The 16,282-nt window shown below is 41.3% G+C and overlaps 1 protein-coding gene across 1 annotated transcript in view; it reads right to left on the reverse strand.

Annotated features, from left to right (window-relative positions):
- The window catches only part of ppfia2 (PTPRF interacting protein alpha 2), a 260,698-nt gene that overhangs the window by 137,615 nt on the left and 106,801 nt on the right, over positions 1-16,282 (reverse strand). Inside the window, exon 4 of the mRNA XM_059978396.1 lies at positions 14,982-15,056. Within this exon, the coding sequence (XP_059834379.1) occupies positions 14,982-15,056 (75 nt within the window). The remainder of the gene's footprint in view (positions 1-14,981; positions 15,057-16,282) is intronic.

Genomic DNA, 16,282 nt, shown 5'->3' on the forward strand with positions numbered 1-16,282 from the left:
TCGTGTCATTGTCTATAATTCAGTACTTTGCAGAGCCTTTTCTTTTCTGCTTTTTATTGCAATAAATTCCTGTTACCCAAAACTTCTAGTCTGACTCTGAGTGGCTTTGCATTGTTTTATACACTTCTCCAAAATGTTTTTTTCTACTCATATTAGTGTTGAATTGGACTGTCAAATTCCACATATAATTGGATTTCTGATCTCTACTCAAACTCGACTCCCAGATTCTGCATATAATTTGATTTCTGATCAGTGAGTCCTTCAAATTTATGAAACTGCAAATTATCTGCTAACAATCCTAGAAATGTTAGAATACTATCAAGGGACTCTGGTTCCACATATTGGTAACAGTCCACGACTTCACTTCTAGGCTGTTTTGAATGCTTGTAATGCATCTAATACATTCTTCAAGGTTTCACTTGAGACCTTTACGCTATGGTCCAATCCTTTCCCTTTCTGACCAATGGAATACTGGTTGGGTTTATCAACCGTAGTCAAGTCAACATAATGTTATCATTCCCTCCAATTGTTAAAAAAAGTTATTGGCTGTTTTGAAACTAGCAGTTTTGGAGGCTTTATTTGTGCCAGTATAAGCTGTTTCAATTGATTCTTACAGCAGATGTTCATATCTAATTTCATATGAGAGGGATCATGCCCAGAGTTTGGTATTCTAACTCAGGCAGTTTTATTGTTTTAACCTGCACTTCTGATACAAGTATATCAATTTAAGATACTGGAAAACAGTCATAAATTTAAACTAACAACAAAGGTATTCATGTAAAAGAAAAGCTTACACTGACAATACTTTTTTCTGTGGCTTTCTCATGGAGAAATTGCGAAGATATAAACATATAAATATATTAATTATAAACAACAGGCCACTTGGCACTTGAAGTTTACTCCTCCATTTAATAATACCATAGCTCTTCTAAACACAAACTCAACTCTGCATTCCCATCTACCTGCAGTAATCTATCACACCCTTACTTAATAATCTATCTACCATTGATTTGAAGTATTCTTTGAGTCTGCTTTTAACAACACTCTAAATCCTTAAAGTGAAAATAGTTGCCTCACCTTCACTAAAATGGATTACCTGTTATTTTTATAATGTGTTCCCTAGTCCTAGATTCTCCCGCAAGTGGAGAACATCCTATTAAGATCCACCAGATTCTTAAACATTTTAGTCCCCCTCATGATTTTGAGCTCTAGCCTGTCCAACCATCCCTCCATAAGATGATACATCCATTTTTGATATCAGTCTGATAAACCTTCTCTGAACTTATTTTAGAAAGAATATACTAACATTGGAGAGGGTTCAGAGCAGATTCACAAGGGTGATTCCAGGAATGAAAGAGTTACCATATGAAGAATGTCTAACAGCTCTTGGGCTGTATTCCCTGGAGTTCAGGAGAATGAGGGGGGATATCATAGAAACATTCTGAATGTTAAAAGGCCTGAACAAATTAGATAATGGCAAAGTTATTTCCCATGGTAGGGGAACCTAGGACAAGAGGGCACAACTTCAGGATTGAAGGACGTCTATTTAGAACAGAGATGCGAAGAAATTACTTTAGTTAGAGGGTGTTAAATCTGTGGAATTTGTTGCCACGAGCGGCTGTGGAGGCCAGGTCATTGGATACATTTAAGGCAAAGATAGGTTCTTGATTAGCCAGAGCATCAAAGGGTATGGGGAGAAGGCAGGGGAGTGGGGATGACTGGAAGAATTGGATCAGCTCATGATGAATGGCAGAGCAGACTTGATGGGCCAAATAACCTCCTTCAGCTCCTTTATCTTATGGTCTTATGGGCTTAACTACTTCCAATGCATTAACATCTTTTCTTAAATAAGTAGACTTATATCTGATATAGAAAACTTCATAAGATCTTACTACATATAACTACAGTTTAACATCCTTATTTTTGTATTTAAAACCAGAAAATATTATAAGCACAACTGGTCATAGAAAGTATTATGAGACACCCATCCGTGCCAGCTCCTGGGGTTTAAACCCTCTAACTCTCAAGAGTATGGATCGAGTAAGGGTTCAGGTCTGCCCCACTAACTGGCAATCATGGTTTGGCACCATAAATTGAGTATTTAAAGAGCACCTGAACAGAGTCTCAGTGCTCAATCGTAAGCTGAACTAGAGATACTATCTAGCATTTTGCTTGCGCACAGTTCTCGTTCCAGTTTTATACCATGTTTCGATCCTTACCTCGGATACTACAACATTAGAGTCCTAACCATCCTTGTCAAGGTCTCTCATCACTGTACGATTGAGCCAACATGGACCCAAAGGGGTATCAGAGTATTTTGTTCACCGGCTACAGTGAAAGGATTTCCAGACAGAGCCCGGAAATTCACTACCTCCAGGTTGCTGTTCATTAACTTTTGCAAGAGAGAAGCCAGAGTTGCTTGGGAGAGCTAGTCATTCACTCTGCGGAATCAGTACACCTTACAACCCCAGAGAGCTTCACTAGTGATATGGGTTCTTGCAACAGCTTCCTCACTCAATGCTCATTCCTGCTGATACTCCAGCTGTCCTGATTCTCTTCGGAGCATGGTGAGTAGCCTTCATTATCTCTCTCCTGACAGGGTGCCCTGGCCTGGGCCACTGCACATTAGGAATGAAGGTTGGAGATTTGCTCAGATTTGGAGGAAATCATGGCCACCTTGAGGTAGGTGTTACATCACCCTGCTGGAGCAAGCTGAGTGTCAGACCGTCTGATGAAGATGTGGCAGGGCAGATGGTCAGCGGCTGACTACGCTATCAAGTTTTGGATCTAGGTCCAAGAGAGTGCTTGGAACAGAGAGGCTTTGGCCACTCTAAATGGCCACGGACATCCGAGACAAACTGAAGGATGCCCTTGTCTTGGGAAAGCCAGCAGACCAGTCTGGTTGACCAGTCCATTTGTCTTGATAATAATCTGGCAGAGTGAAAATGGGACTACATCAAGAGGTCAAAGAGGGCTAAGCCCAGTATCAACCCTTCGCAGTTCCAATCCCTGATCTCAGACTATGACTAGCCTGTTTCCTGTTTCAGCCATCAGGAGAACTGCAAAGTCCACCCTGTGCAGAGAGGACTATAACAGTAGCAGGCAGTATTCCCAAACCTATGGATTCGGACGTCATGCTGAAAGTGGCAATCTCCTGGGACAAGAACCAAAGAGGGGTGAAGGCTTTTGTGGACTCTGGGGCAGCTGGTAATTTCCTGGACTTGGGGACCACCCATCAGTTCAACATACCACTTTGAAAGTGAAGTCAGTCATGTCTGCAATTGTCCTGGATGGCTGTCCACAAGGTTCATGTAGATCAGCAACAGACATTGGTCTTGCACATGAGGACTGAGAATCATGTGCAGGACATCAGTTTCTACGTCATTGACTTGCTACTCATACTCTTGATAATTGGAGAACCCTGGTTGTCCCAGCTTAATCCTTCTGTAAACTAGAAGGAAGAGAAAATAATTGCTTGGTCAGTCATTGTCTGTGGTGTGGGAATCTGACACCCAGATTCTTCTGAGACCAACAACTGACAAGGGGGAAGACATCAGTGCTATGTTACCTGAAGCCTTCTAGAGACCTAGTTCTGCCTTCAAAGACAGATAAGTTGGCCAAAGGGACTGTGTGAATCCTGACCCTATCTAGACAGGGGCTTGCTGGAATTAGAGAAAGCGAATCTCTAGTTCAGGTGAAGGCCAAGGAGGGGCCCAAGCAGTCAGGAACTCTTGCAGTTAAGCCTAATAGATCAAGCCGCCAAGCGCCAACTCAAGGAAAGGCTCCTAAAAACAGACCCTTGGAGCCTGTTTCTGGGGCGCAAAAAAATCATTTGTAACACCTTGTTGTCATCGTCTGGGGATACCACCAAGGATTTGTACTCTGATTCAGCCACTGGTTCGATGAAGAAGTCTAGTGAACCTAGGGAAGGTCTGTCAAAGCACCCCTGCCACCTCAGAAGCTTAAGGAGTTCTCCTTGAAGGAATGTTCTGAGGAACTTGCAACACCGAGACTGGTTCAAGTACCACAGTCTTGGAAGGGGTCTTCAGCAAGATAAAGGTCTTGACTCATACACTCTACTGACCCTACAACTATGCCACAGACCCACTGCCTGTTATTTGGCCTCCATGGGGTTGACCATACACAATCTTAGGCCCAGAGAGAGGTGCAATTAAAGAAGACGTAAAGGAGGCTTTTGCCATAGGTTTTGTTTGACCCTCCATCTAACCAGTTGGCGCAGGCTTCCTGATGCAAAAAAAATACTGGAGCCTGTAGCCATGCCTAGATTATAGAAGGTTAAACTGCATAATAGCCAAGAATTGTTACCCTCTTCCACTCATGAATACAGCTTTCAGGATTCTCCAAGGGGCAAGAGCACTCACAAAGCTATACCTGCACATATCTAGTCTATATAAAGGAGGGTGATGAGTGGAAAACTACATTCAAAGGGCTGATGGGGCAAAATGAGGTACTCATTCAATCTTGGGAAAGCTCCAGCAGTTTTTCACACCTTTATAAATGACATGCTCCAGGATACTCTCCGTAACTATGCCTTTGCCTACTTGGATGATATCCTAATCTTCTCAAAGTCCATGAAGGAGCATGTTTCTCACATCAGAAACAGTTTAAAGAGGCTTCTAAAACCATGCACTTCATTTCAAGCTGGTGAAGTCCAAAGTTCACATGACCAACATTTCATTTTTGGGCTTTTATCATTTCTAATGGCAATCTCAAAATGGACCCCACTAAGAGCTAGGCAGACAGAGATTGGCCACCACCATCCATTGTGAAACAGGTCCAAAGATTTCTGGGATTTACCAACTTTAACCAGAAGTTGATTAGGAACTTCAGCTCAGTAGGGTTCTGCTGACAGCTCTGACCAAGGAATCCACAGGCCCTTTTCTCTGGATTACTGAAGTGGAGGCTGCTTTTGCAAAGCTCAAACAATGGTTCACATCAGCTCCCAGCTTGGTTTCACCTAATCTTCCCTTTATTGTGGAAGTGGACACCTTAAACTTTGGAGTGGGTGCAGTGCTGTCTCAATGGCCACCTTTTGACAGTAAACTGAACTTGTGAGCATTCTTCTCCAGGTGGCTATCCCTAGTAGAGAGAAACTATGACATCAGGAATCAGAAGCTACTTGCAGTTAAACTGGCTTTGTACAAATGGAATCACTGGCTTGAGGGGGGCAAGAACCCTGTTATCATTTGAACAGACCACAAGAACGTGGCTTATATTCAGGAGGTCAAGAGACTGAATTTCAGGCAGGCCAGATGGTCTCTTTTCTTTAACTGCTTTAATTTCATCCTGACCTTTCGACCAGGGTCAAAGAACCAGAAGCCGGATGCCTTGTCCTGTCAGTTTGACAAACCTAAATGAGAGGAGCAGCCTACCACCATTTTGCCCCAAGCCAAGGTTGTAGTGCCAATTAATTGGGAATTGACATTCTTGTTCACAAAGCCTAAGTACAAGGGGAGATTCCTAAGAACGGTGCTCTGAGTGGGCTGTTTGAGCCAAATTCTGTCCGGTGTCAGGTTCTCCAATGGGGACATTCATCAAGAATGACCGCTCACACAGGAACTGCCAGGACCTTCAAGTTCATCACGAGAAGGCACTGATGGCCTGAAACAGTGAAAGAGGTTTGGCAATACGTGCAGGCATGTGATGTGTGTGCCCAGAACAAGGACCCTGTACCCAACCTTAAGGGCTCCTCCACCCTCTGCTTGTTCCAGAAAGACCATGGGTGCTCATCTCCATGGATTTTTTCATAGGTTTTCTCCCATCCAAGGGGAAGACTGCCGTCATGGTAATTGTTTTTCGAAGGCCTGTAAGTTCATTGCCTTGTATAAGCTACTATCTGTGGTGGAGACAACCGTAATTGTCCTGGACGAGGTCTTCAAGATCTTTGGATTCCGGTAAGATGAAGGAGCACATACCAATCCTCATAGAGAGATCAGAAGTAGAGAGAGAGAGAACAGCTTCAAGCTCCTTGGTGTCAAGATCTCTGAGGATCTAACCTGGTCCCAACATATCAATGTGGTCATAAAGAAGGTAAGACAGCAGCTATACTTTATTAAGAGTTTGAAGAAATTTTGCATGTCAACAAATACACTCAAAAACATCTATAGTTGTACTGTGGAGAGCGTTCTGACAGGCTGCATCACTGTCTGGTATGCAGAGTCTACTGCATAGGATCAAAAGAAGCTGCAGAAGTTTGTAAATCTAGTCAGCTCCATCTTGGGCACAGGACATCTTTAGGAAGCAGTGTCTCAGAAAGGCAGCATCCATTATTAAGGATGTCTAGCATCCAAGGCATGCCCTTTTCTTACTGTTACCATCAGGTAGCAGATACAGAAACCTGAAGGCACGCACTCAGCATTCAGGAACAGCTTCTTCCCCTCTGCCATCCAATTCCTAAATGGACACTGAAGCTTTGGACACCACCTCACTTTTTTTAATATACAGTATTTCTGTTTTTGCACATTTAAAAAAATCTATTCACTACACTTGTTTACTTATTATTAAGTTTTATTTATTTGACCTCCAGAGGTCAAGTTGCGTTCCTGTGGCCAAAGATCTTGTCCAACACTGCAAGCAGAAACGGTCTAGGCCAGGACAGATTTTGCTGGCCTCTATCGGGAAGGTGAAAACCAAGGCCGACTGAAGGTAAAAACAGGGATCCACTTTGCAGTCTGGGCAGCAGGTCTAATTGTCCACTCAGGATTTGCCTCTCTAGGCGGAGTCTAGAAAGTTGGAGTCCAAGTTTATTGGATCCTTTCAAAGTCCTCAAGAAAGTAATCCCAGTGGCTTGTACCTTGCAGCTCCCCAAGACCCTGAAGATCAACCTCACTTTCCATAATTCTAAATTAAAACCTGCAGCACCAGCTCAGTTCTCATTCCAGCTTTGTACTGTATCTCAATCATTGTCTTGGATACTTCAGCATTTGAGCCCTAACTATCCTTGTCAAGGTCTCTCATCACTGAAAGAGGTTGAAGACTCTTCATCAAAACTCTGTATTCCTGCCTGATCAAAGTTTTCGAGTTTATCAATGTGTTTGACCTGCTTCATATTTTCAGCATTTTTGGTTTTGTATAAAATTCCTAGCATCTGGTATTTTTGGATTTCATTTGTATTTGTATTCAATTCCCAAAGCAATAAATTATAAAATTGTAATTGCTTTTTGATAAGGACCTTTTGTGAATTATGCACCATGATACCCAAATCCTTTGAATCTCAGCTTTGCAGACTCTTAGAATTTTGGTGATACATCATTTCTTGTACTTTCTTACAAGAATGGACAATTCCATATTTTTTTTGCATTATACACCTTTTACCTGGACCTTGCCCTTCTATTTAACTGTTCCATATGCATTTCAAATATAAAATAGAGAATTTGGAAACATTCAGCAGATCAAGCAATATCTGTGAAAAGAGAAAGAGTTAAACTTTATGATTAAAGTTCTTTCATTAGAACTATTTCTTTGTAGCCTTGTAGCCAAAAATTTGCAGATGCTGAAAATCCAAAACAAAAACAGATTTTATTTTAAGCTGGAAAAGTCAAGCTGCATCCGTGGGAAACAACAGGCCCCCACCACCAAACACATCTTTTCCTTCCACCTACTCTTCGTTTTTCACAGGGATTGCTCTCCCATGATTCCCTTGTCCATTTGTCCTTCCCCACTAATCTACCTCCTGGCACATATCCCTCCAAACCCAGTCACCTTCTTCCTCACCTATATTCAAGGACTCAAACAGTCCTTCCAATTGAGGCAATATTTCACCTATGATTCTGTTCAGGTCATCTATTGTATCTGGTGTTCCTAATGCAGCCTCCTCTACATTGGTGAGACCTGACATAAATTGGGGGACTGATTGGTCAAGCACCTCCGCTCCATCTGCCAAAAGCATAATTTCCCAGTGGGAAACTATTTTAATTCTTATCTTCATTCCCGTTTTGACATGTTGGTCCATAGCCTCCATTTTTGCCATGATGAGGCAACTCCCCCCTCCCTTTTCTTCTATTCTGTCCTCTCTCCTCACCCGCCTATCACCTCCCCCTGGTGTCACGCCTTCCTTTACTCCCATGGTCCAATCTCTTCTATTAGATTCCTTCTTCTCCACCCCTTTACCTTTCCCACCCATTTGGCTTCATCTATTACCTTCTAGGTTGCCTTCTGTTCCCTCCCCCAACAACTTTTTTCACACAGAAACATAGAAAACCTACAGTACAATACAGACCCTTCAGCCCACAATGCTGTGCTGAACATGTACTTACTTTAGAAATTACCGAGCGTTACCCATAGCCCACTATTTTTCTATGCTCCATGAACTTATCCAGGACCCTCTTAAAAGAGCCTATTGTATCCACCTCCTTTTATTCTGCTATCTTCTCCCTTTTTTTCCATTCCTGATTAAGGTTCTTGGTCCAAAATGGTGACCGTTTATTCATTTCCATACATACTGCCCAACCTGCTGAGTTCCTCTCGCAGTTTATGTTGCTCTGGATTTCCAGCATCTGCAGACTCTCTTGTGTTTATGATTTAGCTCTTTATTAAAATAGAATCAGGCTGAATATCACTGGCATATATCGTGAAGCTTGTTCTTTTGTGGCAGTGGTACATTGGACTACATAATAATAAAAAACTATAAATTACAGAAAGTATACGTATACACAATTAAATTAAATAAGTAGTGCAAAAAGAAGAAAAACAATAGTAAGGCAGTATTCATAGGTTCAATGTCCCTTCAGAAATCTGATGGTGGAGGGGAAGATGCTGTTCCTGAAACATTATATGTATATCTTCCAGCTCCTATACACCCTCCTTGAAGGTCTTCTTCTTCTTTGGTTGTCCATCGGAATCTGATGATGACACCCACTCTTTTAATGGTGAGATCGCTGATGACTATACAGTCCTATCCTGGACCCACAAGTTCTATTGCAGGTGGAATATGTATATGTGGTAGTGGTAGTGGTGGTGGTGGTAGTGAAGGCAACCAGGGCTGCATTTCTCCTGGCTCTCTTCTGCTATCTTCTGGTTGTTCTTTCCATCTCCAGAATACAAACCCCATCCCTACACAGCTGTCGCCAAGTGTTACAGTCAGCAGCAATGTGTTCAGGTCTGATCTTGCACATCCTTAAAGCATTCTTCATTTGATCCTTCTAGCACTTCTTCAGCCCTCCAGCTGAGTGTCGACCATGATGTAGTTGGTCGTATAACACTCTGCAGGGTAGCCAACATGAGAAGACAGCATGTCCTGGGTGATGGGGGTCTTTAATGGTGGATGTTGCCTTTTTAAGGCATCACCTTTTACAGCTGCTCTTGCTGTCAGTGAGATTTGTGCCCGTAATGGAGTTGGCTGAGCTTCCAACTTTTTATAGCTTTTTCTGATCCTGTGCAATGACCTCTCCATACCAGACAGTGATACAAAAAGTCCGTATGTTCTCCATTGTACATTGTACAAATTAAGTTTATTTTGTGTCATACCAAGTCCCCTCAAGCTCCTAATGAAATGTAGCCACTGCCATGCCATTTTTGTAATTGCATCAATATGCTGGGCTCAGGATAGACCTTCAGAGATGTTGACACCAAGGAACTTGAAACTGCTCACTCGCTCCACTTCTGATTCCTAAATAAGGACTGCTGTTTGTTCCCTCAACTTGCCCTATCTGAAGTCTATAATCAGCTCCTTGATTTTACCGACATTGAGTGGAAGGTTATTATGACATCCCTTAACCAGATGATCTATCTTAAATCCTGTATGCCTTCTAGTCACCATCTGCTATTCTGCCAACAATAATTGTGACATCAGCAAGTTTATAGATGACACTTCAGCTGCGCCTAGCTGCACAGCCATGGGTGTAGAGCTGGTGGAATACTGTGTAAGCACACATCCCTGAGGTGCAACTGTTGATTGTTAGCGAGATGTTATTTCTGATCCACACAGTCTATAGTCTCCCAGTGAGGAAGTCAAGGATCCAGTTGCAGCAGGAGGTACAGAGGCCCAGGTTTTGGGGTTTATTGATTAAAACTGAGAATATGATTACGTTCAATGCTGAGCTGTAATCAATAAATAGCAGCTCAATGTATGTATTACAGTTGACCAGGTGATCCAAGGCCAAATGGAGAGCCAGTGAGATTGCATCTGCTGTAGACCTATTGTGGCAATAGGGAAATTGCAGTGGATCCAGGAGTTGATTCAAGTCATGACTAGCCTTTCAAAGCACTTCATCACAGTAGATGTGAGTGTCACTGGGCAAAAGTCAGAAGTGGCTTTTCTTGGGCACTGGTATGATTGACACCCTTTTGAAGCAGGTGGGAATCTCCGACTGCAATAGTGAGAGACTGAAGATGTCCTTGAATACTCCCGTCAGTTGGTTGGCACAGGTTTTCAGAGCCCTATTAGGTACAGCATCAGGGCCTGACACCTTGCAAGGGTTCACCCTCTGAAAGATATTCTGACATTGATCTCTGAGACAAAGATCACAAGGTCACCAGATGCTGTAGGGATTTGCACAGATGTAACTTTAATCTCCCTTTCAAAGCCTGCATAAAAGGTGCTGAGCTCATCTCAGAGTGAAGCATCTCAGCTATTCATGATGTTAGATTTTATTTTGTAGGAAGTAATGGCCTGCAAACCCTGCCAGAGATCTAGCCTTGAACGGAATACAAATCTCCTGGTTCATTTACGATTTTTGGTTTGGGTATGTCCAGCACGTTCTTGAATGCACACACTCATCCATACAGGTCTTGATGAAGTCGGTGACAACTGTGGAGTATTCATTCAGATACAAAGCTGAATCCCTGAATATTGGCCAGTCCACCAATTCAAAGCAGTCCTCTATGCGCTCCTTCACCTCCCTTGACCTTACCACTGTGCTAGGCCTTTGGTCTCTGCCGATACGCTTGGAATAGAAGTACAGCCAGGTGATCGGATTTTCCAAAGTGTTGAAGTGAGATGGCGCAGTAAGCATTCTTGATGGTGGCATAACATTGTTCAGTATGTTGACACATCTGGTTCCACATGTGATATGTTGATGGTAGTTGCTCAAACACCTCTACCAGGATCATGGCAGAAAACTCCCTCAGCAGATAAAATGGATGTCACTGGACCAAAAGATGTTCCAGGTTGGCTAAGGAGGATTGAGACAGAACCACCATGTACGTGCACCATGATAAGCCAATGATAAAGCATACTCCACCTCCTCAATGTTTAAAAGCTATCCTGTCTTTGCAAAGGATGGCAAAATCATCAGCAGCAGTCCTGCTGTGAGGTCTTCAATTTTATTTTCCAGTGACTGTACATTCATCAGCAGGATTATCAGGAGTGAGTGTCTAAACCCTCAGCATTTCAACTGTACTTGCAGACTGGTGCGGCGTTCCTGCTTGCATTTTCTTATAGGAGAACTGCACTCACAACCTGAGTTTGCTGTCTGGGGTCCATCAATTTTGAAGATCAGTAAGATTTTTTAAACGTCTTAAAATGACATTGCTTAATAAAGTACCCATGGCTGTAACTGCGGACTTCAGTTGGAGTTGATCCTATCTGATGATCCCCATCGGAGCTGCACACAGAAACATGCCAGCTTTCACTGTAGTAGGGTACAGTAGGGATTCATAGTAGAAAATGGCATATTTTTGGTTCTGTAGCACAGAGAAGAGATGCATGAATGATTATGCAGTAGTGAGTTGAAAAGGGCTCCTTTATGCTGAAGGAACTCAGCAAGTCAGGCAGCATCCATTGAAGTGAACAAACATTTAACTTCTGGGGCCGAAGCCTATCATCATGACTGGAAAGTTAGAGAAAAGAGGCCTGACGAAGAAGGTGGGGGAGGGGAAGAAGTACACAATAAAAGGTGATAAGTGAAGTAGGTGAGTAGGGGAAAGTAGATTAAGTAAAAAGCTGGGAGGGTATAGGTGGAAAAGAAGGAATCTGATAGGAGAGAAGAGTGGACTATGGGAGTAAAGGAATGAGGATAGCAGGTGAAGAAAAGAGGTAAAAGGGGATGAGAGTGGGTAACTGAAGAGGGAAAAGGGAGGGGGGAAAATTACTGGAACTGGGAGAAATCAATGATAATGCAATCAAGTTGAAGGATGTCTAGATGGAATATGAGGTGCTGCTCCACCATCCTGAGAGTGGCCTCATCATGGCAAAAGGAGAGGCCATGAACCAACCTTTTCGGAACAGGAATGGGGATTGGAATTTAAATGATTAGCCAACGGGAAATCCTACTTTTTGTGGATGAACCAAAGGTGCTCAACAAAGCGGTCCCCGAATTTATGTCAGATCTCACTAATGTAGAGACTGCTGCATCAGGAGCCCCAGTAGACAGCCCCAACAGATTTACAGGTGAAGTATTGCCTCATTTGGAAGGACTGCTTGGGACCCTGAATGGAGGTGAGGGAGAAGTGAATGGGTAGGTGTGCCACTAGGAGAAAGATTAGTGGGGAGGGACAAATGCATAAGGGAATCAAGCAGGGAACAATTCTTCAGAAAGTGGCGAGTGGCAGTGAGGTAAAGATCTGCTTGGTGGTAGGGTCCCATTGAAGAATGCAGAAGATGTAAAGAATGATCATTAGATGAAACGGCTCATTGGGTGCAAAGTGAGGAGAAAAATTAGTCTGCTTGATTGGCACCACATCCATCATCTTGACAGTTCACTCCGTCCTTCACCATTGCTCTCTGGCTGCAGTGTGTACTGCAACAAATAGCCAACGCTGCTTCAGTAGCACCCCTAAAACTTGCAACTACTACCAACTGAAAGGACACCCCATTTATCCCACTTCAAATTGCATTCTATGCTGCTATTTAAACTATTTTGTTATTTTGAGTCAAATATCATTGAGTTTCCCAGCTAAACATATCATGAGAGTTTTTCAACAGTTGGGCAGTATATTATGGCCTTTCCAAACACCCTGAAAAATATAAATTAAAAAAAATCTGTTTCTATTTCACTGGGTTTCCTATATTGTCCTCTCAGCGTCCACATGACAACTTCAAATTTAGTTCTAAATCAAATAATATTTACGTATAAAAAACTTACCATTGTGTATGTTTGTTTTGGCTAATTTGTATCAGTGTTATGTGGTGATGCACTCACACTTGATGATTAGCACTAGCTGGTCACTGAAATTATGTTAATAAGATCACAATCCAATGGTCTGGATGGTTTAACCCATTGCTTGCCAGCTATTTACTAGATACTTAGTCATATTACATGCTGTTCCATCATTTCTTGTTTTCTTTGTCCTACCCAAGATGGAATTTGGCAGCTAGACTGTCTGATAAACCGAGTAGCACAGACATCATTGGCACATACTGAAAACCATATGACCAGTCTTCCCACTTGCTGATGATGTAATATTCCAGGGGTTATATACGAAGAGCTGAGGGAGAGAAACATCAAGGTGCTCATGGCTTGCAGTATCTAGTGTCTACTTCATCATTTTCTTAAGTATTTGGCAAAGGCATCACCTTATTATACCTAAGGCCAAGTGGTTAAGGCTTTGGGCTAGTGGTCTGAAGGTCGTTAGGTCGTTAGCATGTGTGTCCTTGAGCAAGCCACTTAACCACACACTGCTCCTGCACGTTTATAGCCCAGTGGCAGCGGTTGGTGCAGTATGGACAAGACAATATATAAAGCTGAAAATATACCTAAATGCCTATGAAATTTCACTTAAAAAGTGAACCTGCTGAACAGAAATCCAACTGTTTTCATTATTATGGTTTACTGAAGAACACTACACTTCAGTTTTACAAATATACTGTTCTCAAATTATGATGTTCTTGTTTGTTAAACAACAGTATTCTCCAGCATTCAGAGTAATCTGTTAGAAGTATTTGCTGTGATACCTGACATCATTGTATGGTATGAATATCAAGCGTAAACTTGTGACCCTACTACCAATAGCAATATAAAGATTGACACTAAATTAACAATATTTTGCATTCACATTCCAAGGGTAGTGCCAAGTACTGTTTGAGGAAAAAATAAATAAAAGGTCCTCTTTTTTACCAGATAAAAATAAAGATTCTAAATTTGACAATTGAGCAGTAAGTGCTTCATATGTTGAATAGAAACACTTCCAAACTCCCAACTGGAGAATATACATATCAACAGTTGCTTCCCCTTTACTCAAAGTTCAATAAAGAGCCAATGACTATGTTCCTTCACAGCTTCTGACGAAGCAAGAATGCTCTTGCCAAACAGGTGTGCCAAAAAAATCGTGTTACCCAGATTGCCAGTACCAGAGGACTACACTAGCAAAAGGCCAGGAGACTCCAAGCTTGCGAGAAACTCAGTGTTACAAAGAGAAACCATTGCCTTGGCAAGCTGTAAGACTGGCAATTCAGTGATAAACATAGAACTGAGCTAACCTGATAATCTTCTCACTTGAATCACTACTAATTTCTGGAAACTAAGATAATAACTAAGAGTGTAACTAAGATTATTTGTTTCTTAGTTGGATGATCAAGCTCTGTAGTTATGTGTATTCTGCACAAGTCAATTTGGTGAATCATGATCTCAGTATCTGAGTGTTATCAAAATAGTACTTGCAATATTTTGGTTGTTAACATATGACATATTTCACTATATGTTTTGATATGTCTGTGATAAACTTGAATATTTTGATGTTCTTAACATTGCAAAGAAAGTGATTGACATATTATCTCAATGTAGTGCTGATCATGTTTGTGTGTACATTTACCAAATGCACAATAACCAGAAATAAGATTTCATAATATAGGTTCAGAAAATAAATTATCACAAATAACCTGTGAGTAAGTACTATTTGATTCTACTTCATGGTATGATTAGTTGCTGCGATCACACGTTGGTAAAAGTGGAATTTGGTCAGAAGCCTAATGATTTTAACTGAAAATTTGGTGATATTTCACTGTCACGTAATCCACATCATATATGGTTAAGTAAAAAGGCAAAAATAGCCTAACCAAAGAGAATTGTGTTTGAACTGGTTACCTCTTGGTTAGCAGCTGTCAATTCCTCTTCCAGTGTGGATACCCTCTCCAGAGCAATTCGTAGACGTTCCCTCACCTTCAGACAAAACACAACAAATTTGTATAAATTGTATTTTTTTTAATGCAAGTGCATTGTACTGAACTAATGTAGTCCAACATTATGGTTTCATAAGTGATTAGTCAGATCCGATGATAATGCTGATCATGTAATCACAATTTCTCAATTTAGTCCACTTTTGCCTGTTTCCTAATTCAGTACTGATATACATTCAGTACTTTTCAGAATTAGTTGTTACTTTGATGGCTTAATCAAAACATTTCAATATTCCAACCTGGTACCGCAGCAATATTCATCTTAAACTGCTTAGACTGCCAACTAGCACTCAAACCCTGTCATGAAATCATATACAATTGGAGAGCATACAGTAAATTTGTTTTCTTCTTCATTAAATTAAATGAAGTCATAAATTGAAAACAATCTTAAAAGATGCAAAGGACGGAACAGTGAAGCTGACTGTGAAATGTTGTAAAATGTAGAGTGAACAATTTGTTCGAAATAAACTTAGGCTTTTTGATAAATATATCCACTAGCCTATTTTAGACCAGTGCTCAAGGCAAATATTAGAAAAGGTTATCAGAGGAATTCTATGAAACTTTGCTATTAACCAAGAACATTGTTTGTTCAGGCACATTACTTACAGTGCTAAAAAAGAGGTATTTACCCCATCTTGGAAATTTTCATGTTTTACAACATTGAATCACAGTGGATTTAATTTGGCTTTTTTTGACACTGATCAACAGAAAAAGACTCTTCCATGTTGAAGTAAAAGCCGATCTCCAAAAAGTGATGTAAATTAATTACAAATATAAAACACAAAATAATTGATTTCATAAGAATTCAGCCCCTTCAATTCAATATTTAGTAGATGCACCTTTGGCAGTAATTACAGCTTGAGTCTGTGTAGATAGGTCTCTAACAGCTTTGTACATCTGGATGCTGCAATTTTTCCCCATTCTTCTTTACAAAACTGCTCCAGCTCTGTCAGATTGCATGGGAATCATGAGTAAACAGCCCTTCTCAAGTCCAGCCACAAATTCTCATTTGTATTGAGGTCTAGACTCTGACTTGGCCACTCCGGGATATTAACTTTGTTGTTTTTAAACCTTTCATATGTAGCTTTGGCTTTATGCTGGGGGTCATTGACTTGCTGGAAAACAAATCTTCTCCCATGTCACAGTTCTCTTGCAGAGTGCATCAGGTTTTCCTCCAGGACTTCCCTGTATTTTACTGCATTCATTTTA

The sequence above is a fragment of the Hypanus sabinus genome, chromosome 8 (assembly GCF_030144855.1).
Source record: "Hypanus sabinus isolate sHypSab1 chromosome 8, sHypSab1.hap1, whole genome shotgun sequence".
Taxonomy (NCBI): Eukaryota; Metazoa; Chordata; class Chondrichthyes; order Myliobatiformes; family Dasyatidae; genus Hypanus; species Hypanus sabinus.